The sequence below is a fragment of the Rana temporaria genome, chromosome 13 (assembly GCF_905171775.1).
Source record: "Rana temporaria chromosome 13, aRanTem1.1, whole genome shotgun sequence".
In the NCBI taxonomy this organism is placed as follows: Eukaryota; Metazoa; Chordata; class Amphibia; order Anura; family Ranidae; genus Rana; species Rana temporaria.
Window position 1 is genome coordinate 117,548,009 of NC_053501.1, and position 17,819 is coordinate 117,565,827.

The following is a 17,819-nucleotide window of genomic DNA, read 5'->3' on the forward strand; positions in this document are numbered from 1 at the left end:
TGCAGACATAGTACAGGAGATGGCCACAGACTGCAGACATGGTACAGGAGATGGTCAGAGACTGCAGACATAGTACAGGAGATGGTCAGAGACTGCAGACATAGTACAGGAGATGGTCAGAGACTGCAGACATAGTACAGGAGATGGTCAGAGACTGCAGACATAGTACAGAAGATGATCAGAGACTGCAGACATAGTACAGGAGATGGTCAGAGACTGCAGACATACTACAGCAGATGGCCACAGACTGCAGACATGGTACAGGAGATGGTCAGAGACTGCAGATATAGTACAGGAGATGGTCAGAGACTGCAGACATAGTACAGGAGATGATCAGAAACTGCAGACATAGTACAGGAGACGGTCAGAGACTGCAGACATAATACAGGAGATGGTCAGAGACTGCAGACATACTACAGGAGATGGTCAGAGACTGCAGACATAGGAGAGGAGAGGGTCAGAGACTGCAGACATAGGACAGGAGAGGGTCAGAGACTGCAGATATAGTACAGGAGATGGTCAGAGACTGCAGACATAGTACAGGAGATGATCAGAAACTGCAGACATAGTACAGGAGACGGTCAGAGACTGCAGACATAATACAGGAGATGGTCAGAGACTGCAGACATACTACAGGAGATGGTCAGAGACTGCAGACATACTACAGGAGATGGTCAGAGACTGCAGACATACTACAGGAGATGGTCGGAGACCAGTCCATCTTCTGGGACTTGTTGTTCCTCGTGTTTATTAGGCTGGAGTCCCTTGTGCAGCTTTATTAGTCGTAGAATGATGTGAACAGGCCAGGGAGCCCTGTTTACCTCACATGACACATGTTGATATCACAAAGCGACCCCGACCATTTTTACTTTCAGACAGAGACAGTAAAAATTGCTTTTCCTTTTTACGTTTGAATTCGCTCCACCCATTTCCTTTATGGGGGTCACAGGGACAGGAAGTGAGTGGAAATCTCCTCAGTGCTGTCACTGACAGAAATATAAACTGGATAGAAATGTTTTCTCTTTCACATTCCATCTGAAACTAAAAGAACACAAGGCCTGACAATATTCCAGGTGGAGAAACGACTCCATTCACCTCAGAGGCGATCAGTGTGCTGTGTGGTGACCTTCCCCTGGCACAGACTGTATTTTATTTTTACATAGTATTAATAACATGACTTCTCTTCATAAAGTTTTCAAACATTAATAGTTTTGGGGTGGATTGGTGGGTGTTTTTAGCTGTTTTCTGATTGTATTTGCCAGGCTGCCCACTTCCAAGATGGCGGCGGCGCCATGTTAGCAGCTGGCGGTGAAGCAGAACACGCCCTTTCCCATCACAACATGACGCCGCCCGCAGTAAAGATGGCGCCCGGGCCTTCATTGTTTCCAATAGGGGAATTGGAGGGGGAGATACGGCGAGCGGGGAGGGCCAATCCCGGGGATCGCTCCGCCTCTTCCAGCGGCTCCACCCCGGCCCGGTGCCCGGATGTTCCCGTCTATAGAGAAGCTGACGGATCCATGATGGCGGCTCCGGCCTGAGAACTGAACGGGGTGTGGAGGCAAACCGACCGAGTGAGAGAGAGAGAGATCCCCCTCCCCGGGGGTAAGAGAGGCACACCCCATCCCCCCACCCGTCTCCTCCCCCCCTCCCTGAGAACCGGACGTTACTGGTGTCACCGAGAACAACTGTCCCCCCCCCCCTTCTGTATTACTGCCCCCTATAAATACCCCTCCCCCATAGATACCCCCTATATTAACCCTCCCCCATACATACCCCCTTCTGTATTACTGCCCCCCCCTATATCTACCCCCTCCCCCATAACCGCCCCTCCATGGATACCCCCCCCCCACCCATGCATACCCCCTCCTGCAGAACTTCCCCCCTATATATACCCCCTCCCCCATACATACCCCCCTATATTAACCCTCCCCCATACATGCCCCCTTCTGTATTACTGCCCCCCTATATATACCCTCCCCCTTCTGTATTACTGCCCCCCTATAAATACCCCTCCCCCATAGATACCCCCCTATATTAACCCTCCCCCATACATACCCCCTTCTGTATTTCTGCCCCCCCTATATATACCCCTCCCCCATAACCGCCCCTCTATGGATACCCCCCCCCACCCATGGATACCCCCTCCTGCAGAGCTGCCCCCCTATATATACCATCCCTCCTTCTGTATTACTGCCCCCTATAAATACCCTCCCCCATAAATGCCCCCTATATATATATATATATATATTCTTCTCCCCCACAACTGTCCCCCTTCTGTATTGCTGCCCCCCTACACATACCCCCTCCCCCCATAACTGCCCCTTCATGGTTACCCCCTTTTTATATAACTGCCCCCTATACACACCTTTACCCCCCAAACATACCCCCTCTGGCAGCACTGCCCCTATACCCCCCCCAATAACTGCCCCCCTATAAATATCCTCCCCCATAACTACCCCCTATATATACATCCTTCTCCCCCCACAACTGTCCTCCCTCCTGTATTACTGCCCCCTAAACATATACCCCCCCCTTCATAACTGCCCCTCCATGGATACCCCCTAACCCCATACATACCTCCCTCCTGCAGAACTGCCCCCCTAAACATACCCCACCCTCCCATATAACTGCTCCTCCATGGATACCCCCTAACCCCATACATACCCCCTCCTGCAGAACTGCCCCCCCTAAACATACCCCACCCTCCCATATAACTGCCCCTCCATGGATACCCCCTTCCCTCATACATACCCCCCCACAGAACTGCCCCCCCTAAACATACCCCACCCTCCCCTATAACTGCTCCTCCATGGATACCCCCCTAACCCCATACATATCCCCTCCTGCAGAACTGCCTCCCCCTAAACATGCCCCACCCTCCCATATAACTGCTCCTCCATGGATACCCCCCTAACCCCATACATGCCCCTCCTGCAGAACTGCCTCCCCCTAAACATGCCCCACCCTCCCATATAACTGCTCCTCCATGGATACCCCCCTAACCCCATACATGCCCCTCTTACATAACTGCACCCCTATTCATACCCCTTCCCTCATTACCACCCCTCCATACATGCCCCCCCATCCTCCCCATAACTTCTCACCAATATATACCCTCCTCCCCCATAATTGCCCCCTATACATACCCCTCTCTCCTAACTGCCCCTCCATTGATACCCAGTATCCCCTTCCCCTCTGCGCATAACTGCCCTTCCATGCATTCCCTCCCCCATAACTGCCCTTCCATGCATACCCCCCCCCCCCCCCCAGATACACCCTTCTGTAGTTACCCCCACCTTGCCCTTCTCTTACCAGCCCTCTGTTGCCCCCTCTCCCTCTTGCTGTATTTCGGGTGCTGGAAATGGCGGCTCAGGAATGAGCCAATCGCTGACCTGGAGGGGGTGTGGCCGTCAGGACTTCTAACTTCACTGGCTGCTTGAAGCCACTCCCCTCCCAGTACAGCCCGGGGCTGGGGGAGGGGCATTGTGGAGCGTGTATACAGAGAGGCGCTCAAGAATGGGGGCCGGGGGGGTTAATTTACTGACACCAGTGCCGGGGGTGATTGTTATTGTATCCACTTACACCAGTGCCGGGGGTGATTGTTGTCGCACCAGTGCCGGGGGTGATTGTTGTCGCACCAGTGCCGGGGGTGATTGTTGTCGCACCAGTGCCGGGGGTGATTGTTATTGCATCCTCTGGCACCAGTGCCGGGGGTGATTGTTGTCACACCAGTGCTGGGGGTGATTGTTGTCGCACCAGTGCCGGGGGTGATTGTTGTCGCACCAGTGCCGGGGGTGATTGTTGTCGCACCAGTGCCGGGGGTGATTGTTATTGCATCCTCTGGCACCAGTGCCGGGGGTGATTGTTATTGCATCCTCTGGCACCAGTGCCGGGGGTGATTGTTATTGCATCCTCTGGCACCAGTGCCGGGGGTGATTGTTGTCACAGCAGTGCCGGGGGTGATTGTTATTGCATCCTCTGGCACCAGTGCCGGGGGTGATTGTTGTCACAGCAGTGCTGGGGGTGATTGTTATTGCATCCTCTGACACCAGTGCTGGGGGGGGGTTATTGTTGTCTGGGGGGGGTTGTAATTGTACTTGCATGTTTTGGGGTGGTTGTCGCTTTCGCTGACACCGATGTTTGTTGTTGTTTCCCTTGATGCCAATGCTGGGGGTTATTGTACTCCAACTTCTTTAGTGTGCGTTGCAGTACCCCGCAAAAATGCGTCAGGATCGAAACATTTCAGCGATGAGGTTCGCTGCTGTTGTGCGCCCCTCTGGAACGGGGGGGGGGGGGGGCACACCTGAGGTCCTGTATAATTTTCAGTTTGACCACCGCTGCGCTAGTGGTACTGCCAGCTGCAGTGGGCGTGAATGTAACACCCCAACATTTCTGGAAGTGCAGGAATTGGGGTGATCTGAGGGTTGGCGGTGCGGGAATTGGGGGTGACTGAAGGGTTATAGGTGCAGGAATTGGGGAGATCGGAGGGATGGGGGTGCAGGAATTGCGGTGATTTTGAGGTGCGGGAATTAGGGTGACCGGAGGGTTGAAGGTGCGGGAATTGGGGTAAAGGTTTAAGAAATGGGGGGGATCTGAGGGTTATAGGTGAAGGAATTGGGGAGATCGGAGGGATGGGGGGGTGCAGGAATTGGAGTGATCGAAAGGGGTGATGGTGCAGGAATTGGGGTGATCAAAAGTGGTGAAGGAATTGGGGTGATCTGAGGGTTATAGGTGAAGGAATTGGGGTGATCTGAGGGTTGGCGGCGCGGGAATTGTGGTGAAGGTGTAGGAATTGGGGTGATCAAAGGGTTGGAGGTGTGGGAATTGGGGGTGACTGAAGGGTTATAGGTGCAGGAATTGGAGTGATCGAAAGGGGTGATGGTGCAGGAATTGGGGTGATCAAAAGGGGTGAAGGAATTGGGGTGATCTGAGGGTTGGCGGCACAGGAATTGGGGTGATCGAAGGGTTGGAGGTGCTGGAATTGAGGGTGACTGAAGAGTTATAGGTGCAGGAATTGGGGAAATCTGAGCGATGGGGGGTGCAGGAAAATGGGATAATCGAAGGGGTGATGGTGCAGGAATTGGGGTGATCAGAGGGGGTGAAGGAATTGGGGTGACCTGAGGGTTGGCGGCGCAGGAATTGGGGTGAAGGTGTAGGAATTTGGGTGATTGAAGGGCTGGAGGTGCTGGAATTGGGTTGTCTGAAGGGTTATAGGTGCAGGAATTGGGGAGATCCGGGGTGCGGGAATTGGGGAGATCGGAGTGATGGGGGGTGCAGGAATTGGGGTGATCGAAGGGTTGGAGGTGCAGGAATTGGGGAGATCCGGGGTGCGGGAATTGGGGTAAAGGTTCAGGAAATGGGGTGATCTGAGGGTTGGCGGCACGGGAATTGTGGTGAAGGTATAGGAATTGGGGTGATCAAAGGGTTGGAGGTGTGGGAATTGGGGGTGACTGAAGGGTTATAGGTGCAGGAATTGGGGAGATCGGAGGGATGGGGGGGTGCAGGAATTGGAGTGATCGAAGGGGTGATGGTGCAGGAATTGGGGTGATCAAAAGGGGTGAAGGAATTGGGGTGATCTGAGGGTTGGCGGCGCAGGAATTGGGGTGAAGGTGTAGGAATTTGGGTGATTGAAGGGTTGGAGGTGCTGGAATTGGGGGTGACTTAAGGGTTATAGGTGCAGGAATTGGGGAGATCGGGGGGTGCGGGAATTGGATTAAAGTTTCAGGAAATGGGGTGATCTCCCCAATTCCTGCACCTATAATCCTCAGATCGGAGTGATGGGGGTGCAGGAATTGGGGAGATCGGAGTGATGGGGGGGGGTGGTGCAGGAATTGGGGAGATCGGAGTGATGGTGGGGGGGGTGCAGGAATTGGGGAGATCGGAGTGATGGGGGGTGCAGAAATTGGGGAGATCGGAGTGATGGGGGGTGCAGGAATTGGGGAGATCGGAGTGATGGGGGGTGCAGGAATTGGGGAGATCGGAGTGATGGGGGGTGCAGGAATTGGGGAGATCGGAGTGATGGGGGGTGCAGGAATTGGGGAGATCGAAGGAGTGATGGTGCAGGAATTGGGGAGATCGGAGGGGTGAAGGAAATGCAGGTCTATGGCGAGCTGATGGCCAACGTTTGTAAACTGGCGTTTTTTGGGGACACAATTGGTGACTCCGGGTCTAACCACCATCCCCCATCGAAAGCTTTAAAAACAAAAGTTCTCCTGGAGTTCGGCTTCTAGAAGTGTCTTTTTAGGGTCTCCAGAACGGGGTGACCCCCCAGAAGCTGTGCTGGACACATATGGGACCCAATAGTTGTTGTTCTCGGGAGTCTCAAACGTTCTGCAGTGAAGTGGAATATAAAGACGGAGAGATCTGTTGGGTTGTAGTCGATGTTCTTCTCTCTCAATGACAGTTTCCTGACATTCGGAAAGGCTCGTCGTGTCCTCTGGGAAGTGCTGCAAACCAGGCGTGGGAATAAAACGACTTCTGGCCGAGGCCTGCATGGCGGATGGACGCTTGGGGAGGAGGGGGGGTTGTCTGTCTGCGGAGGGGAAGACCGATCACATGCATCGTGTGTCATGCTTGTAGACACGGCCATTAACACCACATTCCGATGAATGCCAGAACAGGAGCACCCCGTCAACACTACCGCTGATTGGTTCAGTTCACGAGTCAGAAGCGGTTGGATGGGGTTCTCCATTTTTAAAAGTAGGGTCAATGACAAGTTCTCTTGATAGCTCCTCCATCCCTCCATTCTTTAAAGAGCCCCCCTACTGTTGGAGCTCTCAAAAAAATATCTAGAAATATCTAGAACTTCCGCGTATGGGAATCGTGTGACACAACCAATTGCTAGGGCTGAACACTGTCGGGTGGGGGGTGGAAGATCTTTAACCCTGTGTAAGCCTTATGATTGTTGAACACTGCCCCAAAAAATGGAGCCCAAAGGGTTCGTCCAACCAAAGCTATAAGTGAAGCTTGGTGGGCTGGGTCACCATTGGCTCTTATTGATGGCTTGGAGACCCTCAATGAGACATTGCTGGCTTTGCTTCAGATGCCTCCTCCCCCATCCTGCCAACCAAAGCTATAGGTGAAGCTTGGTGGCTGGGTCACCATTGGCTCTTATTGATGGCTTGGAGACCCTCAATGAGACATTGCTGGCTTTGCTTCAGATGCCTCCTCCCCCACCCTGCCAACACTACACTTGATTGGTTTGGTTGGGTTCACTTGAACCTTTTGAAGAGCTTTCCTGCAGTTGGAGCTCTCAAAAATATCTAGAACTTCCAAGTACGGGGTTCATGTGACCTTCTTCCCATGACCCAACCAATTGCTAGGGCTGAACACTGCCCCGAAATATGGAACCGCAAGGGGGCAAACGGTCAGTCCAACCAAAGCTGTAGGTGAAGCTTGGTGACTGGGACACCATCAGCTCTTATTGATGGCTTGGAGTCCTTCAATGAGACATTGCTGGCTTTGTTTCAGACGCCCTCTGCCAACACTACACTTGATTGGTTTGATTGGGTTCACTTGAACCTTTTGAAGTTCTAGATATTTTTGAGAGCTCCAATTGCAGGGACGCTCTTCAATAGTTCAAGTGAACCCAACCAAACCAATCAAGTGTAGTGTTAGCAGAGAAGGGAGGGGGCGTCTGAAGCAAAGCCAGCAATGTCTCATTGATGGTCTCCAAGCCATCAATAAGAGCTGATGGTGACCCAGCCCACCAAGCAACACCTTTTAGCTTTGGTTGGACTGACCATTTGCCCCCTTGGGGTTCCATATGTTGGGGCAGTGTTCAGCCCTAGCAATTGGTTGAGTCATAGGAAGGTCACATGAACCCCATACTTTGAAGTTCTAGATATTTCTGAGTGCTCCAACTGCAGGGAATTGTCACTGCCCCAAATTATGGAACCCCAAGGGGGCAAACGGTCAGCTAAAGGTGAAGCTTGGTGGGCTGGGTCACCATCGGCTCTTATTGAGGGCCCCTAAGACAGCAATGAGATGTTGCTGGCATTGCGTCAGACACCCCGTCCCTCACCCTGACAACATTACAGTTGTTTGGTTCGGTTCACGTTAACCCTTTTGAAGAGCTTCCTCACAGTTGGAACACGCAAAAATGTCTAAACTTACACGCAAAAATGTCTAAACTTCCAAGTATAGGGATCATGTGACGCCTTCCCACGACTCAACCAATTGTTAAGGCTGGACACTGTCAGGTTGGAGAGGATGGAAGATCTTTAACCTTGTGTAAGCCTTATTGGGATGTGCTGAACGTTTAACCCCAACGGGCAAAGGGTTCGTCCAACCAAAGCTATAGGTGAAGCTTGGTAGGCTGGGTCAACATTGGTCCTTGTTGATGGCTTGGAGACCCTCAATGAGATGTCGTTGACTTTGCTTCAGACACCCCCTCCCTCATCCCACCAACACTATACTTAATTGGTTTGGTTGGGTTCACGTGCACCTTTTGAAGAGTTTCCCCGCAGTTGGAGCTCTCAAAAATATCTAGAACTTCAAAGTATGGGGGTACGTATGACCTTTCTCTCATGACCCAACCAATTAATAGGCCTGAACACTGCCCCAAAATATGGAACCGCAAGGGGGAAAACGGCCAGTCCAACCAAAGCTAAAAGGTGAGCCTTGGTAGGCTGGGTCACCATTGGCTCTTATTGACGGCTTGGAGACCCTCAATGAGACATTGCTGGCTTTGCTTCAGATGCCCCCTCCGTCACCCTGCCAACGCTACACTTGATGGGTTTGGTTGGGTTCACTTGAACCTTTGAAGAGCTTTCCCACAGTTGGAACACACAAAATGTCTAAACTTCCAAGTATAGGGATCACGTGGCCACCTTCCCACGACTCAATCAATTGCTAGGGCTGGTGAGGCTGGAAGATCTTTAACCTTGTGTAAGCCTTATTGTGATGTGCTGAACATGCCCCGAAATATTTAACCCCAAGGGGGCAAAGGGTCAGTCCAACCAAAGCTATAGGTGAAGCTTGGTAGGCTGGGTCAACATTAATGGCTTGGAGACCCTCAATGAGATGTCGCTGGGTTTGCTTCAGATACCCCCTCCCTCACCCTGTCAACACACTTGATTGGGTTCACGTGAACCTTTTGAAGAGCTTCCCCGCAGTTGGAGCATTCAAAAATTTCTAGAACTTCCAAGTATAGGGATCATGTGACCACCTTCCCTTGACACATCCAATTTCTAGGGCTGAATACTGCCCCATAATATGGAAGTCCAAGGGGCAAAGGATCAATCCAACCAAAGGTGTAGGTGAAGCTTGGTGGGCTGGGTCACCATCGGCTCCTATTGATGTCATAGGGACCCTCAATAAGACATTGCTACCATTGCTTCAGAAACCCCCTACCTCACCAACACTACACAGTTAATTGGTTTGGTTGGGTTCACATGAACCTTTTGAAGAGCTTCCCCACTGCTGGAGCTCTCAAAAATACCTAGAACTTCCAAGTATGGGGATCCTGTGACCTACTTCCCACAACACAATCAATTGCTAGGGTTGAACAATGTCTGGTAGGGGAAAGGAACAATGTCACATGGGGGGAGGGTCTGGTTTCGGGACCGCGCTGGATTGACTGGAAGGGTCACTAGTCGTAGGTAGGTGGCTCTGTGGATAGTGAGGAAGGAATCCCTTCCAGTGGGTTGAGCCCAACTATAATGGACCCTTTGCAGGGCTTGGTCTGCCACCTCTCTGGTATGACCGTGTGATTGTTGCAGCAAAAAAGACTTAAGTGAGGAGGAGTGTCCAAAAAAGGTGCAACTCTTGATGTAGGGATCACAAAACGTTTATTGAAAATGTCAACGTACATCGAACCAACTCCTATCGGGGGGGGGTGGTTTCTTCTTCAGGGCTGTTACTTATAGGTGGGGGTGGTTCCCAGAGCGATTTCTATATTTCAGTCTTCAGATTGACCTCTATGGCTTAGCCCAGGTTGGCGGGGCAAAACATGCATAAAGGGGGTGAAGGTGTGGGAATTTGGGTGAAGGAATTGGGGTGACGTGTGAAGGTGCGGGAATTGGGATGACGTGAGGCGGGAAGTTGACGGAATTGGGGTAATGTAAGGGGTGGAATTGGGGTGAGGGGTGAAGGTGCCGGAATTGGGGTGACGTGAGGGGTGAAGTTGCCGGAATTGGGTTGTGAGGGGTGAAGGTGCGCGAATTGGGGTGATGTGAGGGATGGAGGAATTGGGGTGACGTGTGAAGGTGTGGGAATTGGGATGACATGAGGCGGGAAGTTGCCGGAAATTGGGGTGAAGGTGCCGGAATTGGGTTTAGGGGTGAAGGTGCGCGAATTGGGGTGATGAATGAAGCCTGGAATTGGGGTGAGGGGTGAAGGTGTGGGAATTGGGGTGAGGGGTGAAGGTGTGGGAATTGGGGTGAGGGGTGAAGGTGTGGGAATTGGGGTGAGGGGTGAAGGTGTGGGAATTGGGGTGAGGGGGGAAGGTGTGGGAATTGGGGTGAGGGGGGAAGGTGTGGGAATTGGGGTGAGGGGGGAAGGTGTGGGAATTGGGGTGAGGGGTGAAGGTGTGGGAATTGGGGTGAGGGGTGAAGGTGTGGGAATTGGGGAGATGGATGAAGGCGCCAGAATTGGGGTGAGGAGTGAAGGTGCCAGAATTGGGGAGACGGATGAAGGTGGCAGAATTGGGGTGAGGAGTGAAGGTGTGGGAATTGGGGTGAGGGGTGAAGTTGCCGAAAGGGGTGATCTGAAGGTGCGGGAATTGAGGTGAGGGGTGAAGTTGCCAGAATTGGGGTGAGCTAAAGGGTGAAGGTGCGGGGCTTGGGGTGTCGTGAAGGTGCAGGAATTGTGGTGATCGGTGGGGTGAAGATCTGGGAATTTGGGTGATCTGAGGGATTAATTTTCTGAAATTGGGGTGATCTGAAGGGTGAAGTTGCTGGCATTGGGGTGATGTGAGGGGTGAAGGTGCGGGAATTGGGGTGATCAGGGTGAAGATCTGTGTATTGGGGTGACCTGAGCGGTGAAGGGAATTGGGGTGTGGGAACTGCGGCAGGTTAATCGCCCTACGATCTTCTCTAACGCAGCTCTTTTTTTTCTTCCTCTGCAGAGACAAGTCGCCACATTGCGGTGTTAACACGGCGGGACGGCGGTGGCGGAGCGAAGGAAGAAAGCGTCCGGCCCTCGACGCCCAGCCATGGCGCACCAGAAGCGGAGCCGGGACCAGGCCTGGCCGGAGGAGGCAGGCGACAAGGAGCACGGACTGTACAGCTTGCACCGGATGTTCGACATCGTAGGGACGCACCTGACCCACCGGGACGTGCGGGTCCTCTCCTTCCTTTTTGTGGACGTTATAGACGATTACGAACGCGGCATGATCCGCACGGGGCGGGACTTTCTGCTGGCCCTGGAGAGGCAGGGCCGCTGCGACGAGACAAACTTTCGCCAGGTTCTCCAGCTGTTACGGATTATAACGCGGCACGACCTGCTGCCGTACGTGACCCTGAAGAGGAGGCGGGCCGGTGAGTTCTCATGCTTGTGTGGAGCGACTGTGTCATTGGTGTTCATCAAAAAAAAGAGGCGTGGCCTGATGACACGGGTAAAATGGACGATACGCACACGGAGTATACAAAACTTTTGTGAGGCATTTAAGATTCAACTATTTTGGGTACATTTGTAGAGACTTCTGTCCAGTTTTTTTATTGCTGACCCTGTTGGTGGGGGGGGGGGGGGGGGGGGATTATACCTCACTTCCTGTCCTGGTGACACCATGACGAGAATGGGAAAGGGATGGTTGTCACCGGGGCAGGAAGAAGACAGCGATTTTTAAACTGGACAGCGGCTCGAACTTCTTTGCATTTGAGAAGATTGCTCTGTTGCATTCTTTATCACCACCACTGGAGAGATTTCCCCTGACGTTTCAGTTCTGACAGGAAGTAAAGGAAAATCTCCCCAGGGTGGACACCGACCATAACTAAAAGCCTGACTGAGGTTCTATATCCTGGTGTCGTCACTTCTTGAATTGGAATGGTGGTTATAGATTTAATGGAATCTTGAGGTTGACGGTATAGAAGAGCTTCATGAAAATGCCGCGTGTAAATAAATCCACGGCAAACTCCGGCACATCACTCTGACAAATCCTGCTGCCAATCCCTTTCACCCTAACTGGGGCTCGGTCATAGTGGTCGATCGCTGGGTGAAACGCGTCAGTGAAGTGGGATCTGATAGTTTGCTGTTCATTCAGGTGGCAATAAAATTGCGAAATTAAAAACAAAAAGAGAGGTGCAGCTTTTTGTGTGCGCTGGGGAAGGTGGGCCCCATCAAGACCTGTGTTGTGGTTCAGTAAGAAAGCCAAAAGGCCACCTGGTGGGTCAGGAGTAAGTAATGCACAGAATTAAGTAGACGGGAGGGGGGGGGAGTGAGAAACATACATAGTTCAAGCCAGGGGAGCGGGAAACGTAGAGGGGTTCAGGGGTCAGGAGTGCGAAGCGTAGAGAGGGTCAGAAGTGGGGAAACCTAGAGGGATTCAGAAGCACGAAACATTGAGCGCACAGGGGTTGGGAGCGCGAAGTGTAGAGCGGGTCAGGAGCGCACAGGGGTCGGGGAGCGAGAAACATAGTTCAAGGGGTCAAGAGAGAAAGGTAGAGCGTTTCCATGCAGGGGTCAGGAGCGCGAAACGTAGGGAGGGTCAGGAGTGGGGAAACCTAGATGGGGGTTAAGAGCGTGAAGCATAGAGCGGATCAGGAGCGCACAGGGGTCGAGAGCGCAAAGTGTAGAGAGGGTCAGGAGCGCACAGGGGTCGGGGAGCGAGAAACATAGATGGTTCAGGGGGTCAAGAGAGAAAGGTAGAGAGTTCAGGGCAGGGGTCAGGAGCGCGAAACGTAGAGGGTCAGGAGTGGGGAAACCTAGATGGATGTTAAGAGCGTGAAGCATAGAGCGGGTACGGAGAGCACAGGGGTCGGGAGCGCAAAGTGTAGAGAGGGTCAGAAGTGGGGGAAACCTAGAGGGGTTCAAGAGCACGAAGCATAGAGAGGGTCAGGAGCGCTCAGGGGTCGGGAGCGCGAAACGAAGAGCGGGTCAGAAGTGGAGAAACCTAGAGGGGTTCAGGAGCACGAAACATGGAGCGCACAGGGGTCGGGGAGCGCGAAGAGTAGAGCGGGTCGTGAGTGCACAGGGGTCGGGGAGCGAGAAACGTAGATAGTTCAGGGGGTCGAAAGAGAAAGGTAGAGAGTTCCGAGGTCAGGGGTGGAGAAACCTAGAGAGGTTCAGGAGCATGAAACATGAAGCGCACAGAGATCGTGAGCATGAAGCGTAGAGCAGGTCAGGAGCGCTCAGGGTCGGGAGCGCAAAGCGTAGAGCGGGTCAGGAGAGCGAAACATGGATCGCACAGGGGTCGGGAGCGCAAAGTGTAGAGGGGGTCAGGAGCGCAAAACTTGGAGCGGGTCAGGGGTTTGGGAGAGCGAAACTTAGCAGGGTTCGGGGGTTCAGGAGCGCAAAACTTAGAGGGAGGGTCAAGAGCAAAGAGCGCAGAGAGTTCAGGGGTCAGAAGCAACACAGTATACGGATCGGGTCAGTAGTTACAAATTTTACGGCTTGTCATCAGCATCATCCCTGGGGTCAGGAGGGAGAAAGGTTCATGGGTCAGAAACATAAAGCGCGCAGAGTTCAGGGGTCAGAAGCGTGAAACGTAGAGGGGGGGTGTCAGGAGCAACACAGAGTATACGGATCGGTTCAGAATTTACAGATTTTGCGGCTTGTCTTGGCCATCCACTGGGAACCCGTCATCCTCATCCTTGGGAGTTGGTTAGTGTAAAGTCTGCGGTGCGCACGCTACAACTCTTCACACCAAAACGGCTTTGCTGGTGTAGCCCACGCGGTTCCATGAATTGCGCGCAGGGTGCTCCTAGTTGCACTCCTAGTTTTTTTTTTATGTACCACTTGAGCAGTATGGCGGGTTGGAGGTGCCTCCCAGGAACACCTTTCCTGCATACAGTCCTAGTTGTGAGGGGGTCTATCCCTGGGAAACGGTGATTGGTGGACCAAGGGAGCGATGTCTCCGTGCTTCTGTGGTGGGTCTTTCTATTAGGAGAGTGCCCCGCTCTTCTGGGGCGGGGCCAGAGCTGGCAGATGCAAGGAAGCCTGGAGGTGACTTGGCCCAGCAGACTCCACCTATAAAATATCGCCTTCAGGTGGACCGGGCAGGTTGTCACCGTGTTCTCCTTTTGCCCGCAGTGTGCCCGGACCTTGTAGACAAATACCTCGAAGAGACTTCCATTCACTACATGACGCCGCGAACGCACAGCAGCGGAGAGTCTAGCACGGAGCACATGCGCTCGCCTGGTAAGAGCCACGTGTATGGTCATAGGCGGGATCCTTCGGGGGGATGGGGGTTCCGCTCCCGATAATGTGAGTGTAACATTTTCCTGTTTGTGTTCTCTAACCGGCAGCCCCACCCCATAACCCCATGGTGTGTTCCCCGCCCTCCGGACCCCAAATCTGCACTAAGAGGCCAGGAAGGGGTAGACCGCCCCTCAACAGCCAGAAGAAGAGAAGGAAATCCATCACACCGGACCCCAAGGAGAAGCAAACGTGCGGTAGGTGGACGCTAATAAAGAGGACCTGTTACCACCACATGAGGTTGAGAATGGCTATAGTCCAAGTAAAATGGTGAGCTCCAGTAACATCGCCTCTTACATTGGTGGTCAGTGAGGAGCCACCGTAACATGTCCTCTTACATTGGTGGTCAGTGAGGAGCCACGGTAACATGTCCACTTAGATTTAGTGGTCAGTGAGGAGCCCCCATTATAGTGCCACTATGATGTCACAATTGGTCTCCCCTTTTGGAGAGTTTCCCTCTTGCTTCCAGTTCCTTCAGGCCAGGAAGTGAAGGGAAATCTCTCCAAGGGCTTTAGATATACCATGTTTAGGCAAAGCTATGGTGAGCTCCAGTAACATCTCCTCTTACGTTGGGGGTCAGTGAGGAGCCCCAGTAACATCTCCTCTTACGTTGGGGGTCAGTGAGGAGCCCCAGTAACATCTCCTCTTACATTGGTGGTCAGTGAGGAACCTCAATAACCTCTCCTCTTACATTGGTGGTCAGTGAGGAACCCCAATAACATCTCCTCTTACATTGGTGGTCAGTGAGGAACCCCAATAACATCTCCTCTTACATTGGTGGTCAGTGAGGAACCCCAATAACATCTCCTCTTACATTGGTGGTCAGTGAGGAACCCCAATAACATCTCCTCTTACATTGGTCAGTGAAGAGCCCCAGTAACATCTCCTCTTAGATTTGGTGGTCAGTGAGGAGCCTCCATTATAGTGCCACTATGATGTCACAATTGTTCTCCCCTTTTGGAGAGTTTCCTTCTTGCCTCCAGTTTCTTCAGGCCAGGAAGTGAAGGGAAATCTCTCCAAGGGCTTTAGATATACCATGTTTAGGCAAAGCTATGGTGAGCTCCAGTAACCTTGCTTGTTACATTGGTGGTCAGTGAGAAGCTCCAGTAACATCTCCTCTTAGATTTGGTGGTCAGTGAGGAGCCCCATTATAGTGCCACTATGATGTCACAATTGGTCTCCCCTTTTGGAGAGTTTCCCTCTTGCTTCCAGTTTCTTCAGGCCAGGTAGTGAAGGGAAATCTCTCCAAGGGCTTTAGATATACCATGTTTAGGCAAAGCTATGGTGAGCTCCAGTAACATCTCCTCTTACATTGGTGGTCAGTGAGGAGCCCCAGTAACATCTCCTCTTACATTGGTGGTCAGTGAGGAACCCCAGTAACATCTCATCTTACATTGGTGGTCAGTGAGGAGCCCCAGTAACATCTCCTCTTACATTGGTGGTCAGTGAGGAACCCCAATAACATCTCCTCTTACATTGGTGGTCAGTGAGGAGCCCCAATAACATCTCCTCTTACATTGGTAGTCAGTGAGGAACCCCAATAACATCTCCTCTTACATTGGTCAGTGAGGAGCCCCAATAACATCTCCTCTTACATGTGTGGTCAGTGAGGAACCCCAGTAACATCTCCTCTTACATTGATGGTCAGTGAGGAGCCCCAGTAACATCTCCTCTTAGATTTGGTGGTCAGTGAGGAGCCCCCATTATAGTGCCACTATGATGTCACAATTGTTCTCCCCTTTTGGAGAGTTTCCCTTGTGCCTCCAGTTTCTTCAGGCCAGGTAGTGAAGGGAAATCTCTCCAAGGGCTTTAGATATACCATGTTTAGGCAAAGCTATGGTGAGCTCCAGTAACCTCTTGTTACATTGGTGGTCAGTGAGGAGCTCCAGTAACATCTCCTCTTAGATTTGGTGGTCACTGAGGAGCCCCCATGATGTCACAAATGTTCTCCTGTTTGGAGAGTTTCCCTCTTGCCTCCAGTTTCTTCAGGCCAGGAAGTGAAGGGAAATGTCTCCAAGGGCTTTAGATATACCATGTTTAGGCAAAGTTATGGTGAGCTCCAGTAACATCTCTTCTTAGATTTGGTGGTCAGTGAGGAGCCCCCATTATAGTGCCACTATGATGTCACAATTGTGGAGAGTTTCGACTCTTGCCTCCAGTTTCTTCAGGCCAGAAAGTGAAAGGAAATCTCTCCAAGGGCTTTAGATATACCATGTTTGGGTAAAACTATGGTGGCTGTAGAACTTTTACAAATTGACTTACCGTTGGTCAGGTGGTTAACTTTTTTTTTTTTTTTCTCTCTCTTCCTTCCTTTCTTCTCCTGCCCCCGTCGCAGATATCCGCCTGCGGGTACGGGCCGAGTACTGCCAGCACGAAACGGCACTACAAGGCAACGTCTTTTCCAACAAGCAGGACCCCCTGGAGCGCCAGTTCGAACGCTTCAACCAGGCCAACACCATCCTAAAGTCCCGGGACCTCGGCTCCATCATCTGCGACATCAAATTCTCCGAGCTCACCTACCTGGACGCCTTCTGGCGCGACTACATCAACGGCTCTTTGCTGGAGGCGCTGAAGGGCGTCTTCATCACGGACTCCCTCAAGCAGGCCGTGGGCCACGAGGCCATCAAATTACTGGTCAACGTGGACGAGGAAGACTACGAAATCGGCCGCCAGAAACTGCTTCGGAACTTGATGATGCAGAGCACGCTGTGACGCCAACAGAGAACCCTTTTTGGGGGTGGGGCTGCGGGAGGGGTGGAGTTACAATGACAGCGCTGCTCGGCATATGGCGGCTCTTAAAGTGAACGGATCCATCACAACCAATTTTTTTTTTTTTTGTTTTTTTTTCAGTACTTTTTTTTTTTTGTTTTTTTTTATATATATCAACTAAAAAGTATGGAGAGAAAAAAAAAGAAATATATAAATCTATTTGAGGTAAGCACTGTGTTGCTTGAGGAGTAGACCGACCCGACATGCTGTCAGTATGCGCCTATATTATAACTATATTTATGTACTTGTAAAGATATATATGTATACGGGCCCGATCGGTCCAATTAAAACAAACAAAAAAAAAAAAGACGACGCCTGTAGGGACAGCGGCACTTATATCACTGCGCCAATTTATTTTTTTATTTTTTTTCTCTCCTTTTTATAAGGTTGCTCCTCTCCATACTGGTCATGTGACCCACAACAGCATTGAATCCTTATCAAACTTCCTCCCTCCGTATTACATTTTTTTTTTTTTTTTTTTTTTTTTTAAGAAATAAAAAAATGGGGCCTAGCTTCACATTTTTTTTTTTTAAATAAATAATTAAAATAATAAAATTAAATAAATAAATAAAAAAAAGTTTCCAAAATGTTGCGAGTGCTGCAGTTGCGTGTGGCTGTGATGTCATTCAAAGGGGCCTGTTTTATATAATAAGAAAAAAAATTATTATTGAAAAAAAAATTTGTCCATATAACAA

General features: G+C 51.5%; 1 protein-coding gene across 2 annotated transcripts; it reads left to right on the forward strand.

The window, feature by feature from the left end:
- Nucleotides 1–1,430: 1,430 nt before the first annotated feature.
- Nucleotides 1,431–17,603, forward strand: DEDD (death effector domain containing). Of its 2 annotated transcripts, XM_040332540.1 has the most exons (5): nt 1,432–1,602; nt 11,069–11,480; nt 14,191–14,298; nt 14,406–14,552; nt 16,691–17,603. In XM_040332540.1, the coding sequence occupies exons 2-5, from the start codon at nt 11,156–11,158 to the stop codon at nt 17,065–17,067; spliced, it is 957 nt and encodes a 318-aa protein (XP_040188474.1). In that variant the 5' UTR covers nt 1,432–1,602; nt 11,069–11,155; the 3' UTR covers nt 17,068–17,603. The 2 variants fall into 2 exon arrangements, with proteins under 2 accessions (XP_040188475.1, XP_040188474.1); XM_040332541.1 differs by lacking the exon at nt 14,191–14,298 and having other exon boundaries at nt 1,431–1,602.
- The last annotated feature ends 216 nt before the right edge of the window (nt 17,604–17,819 follow it).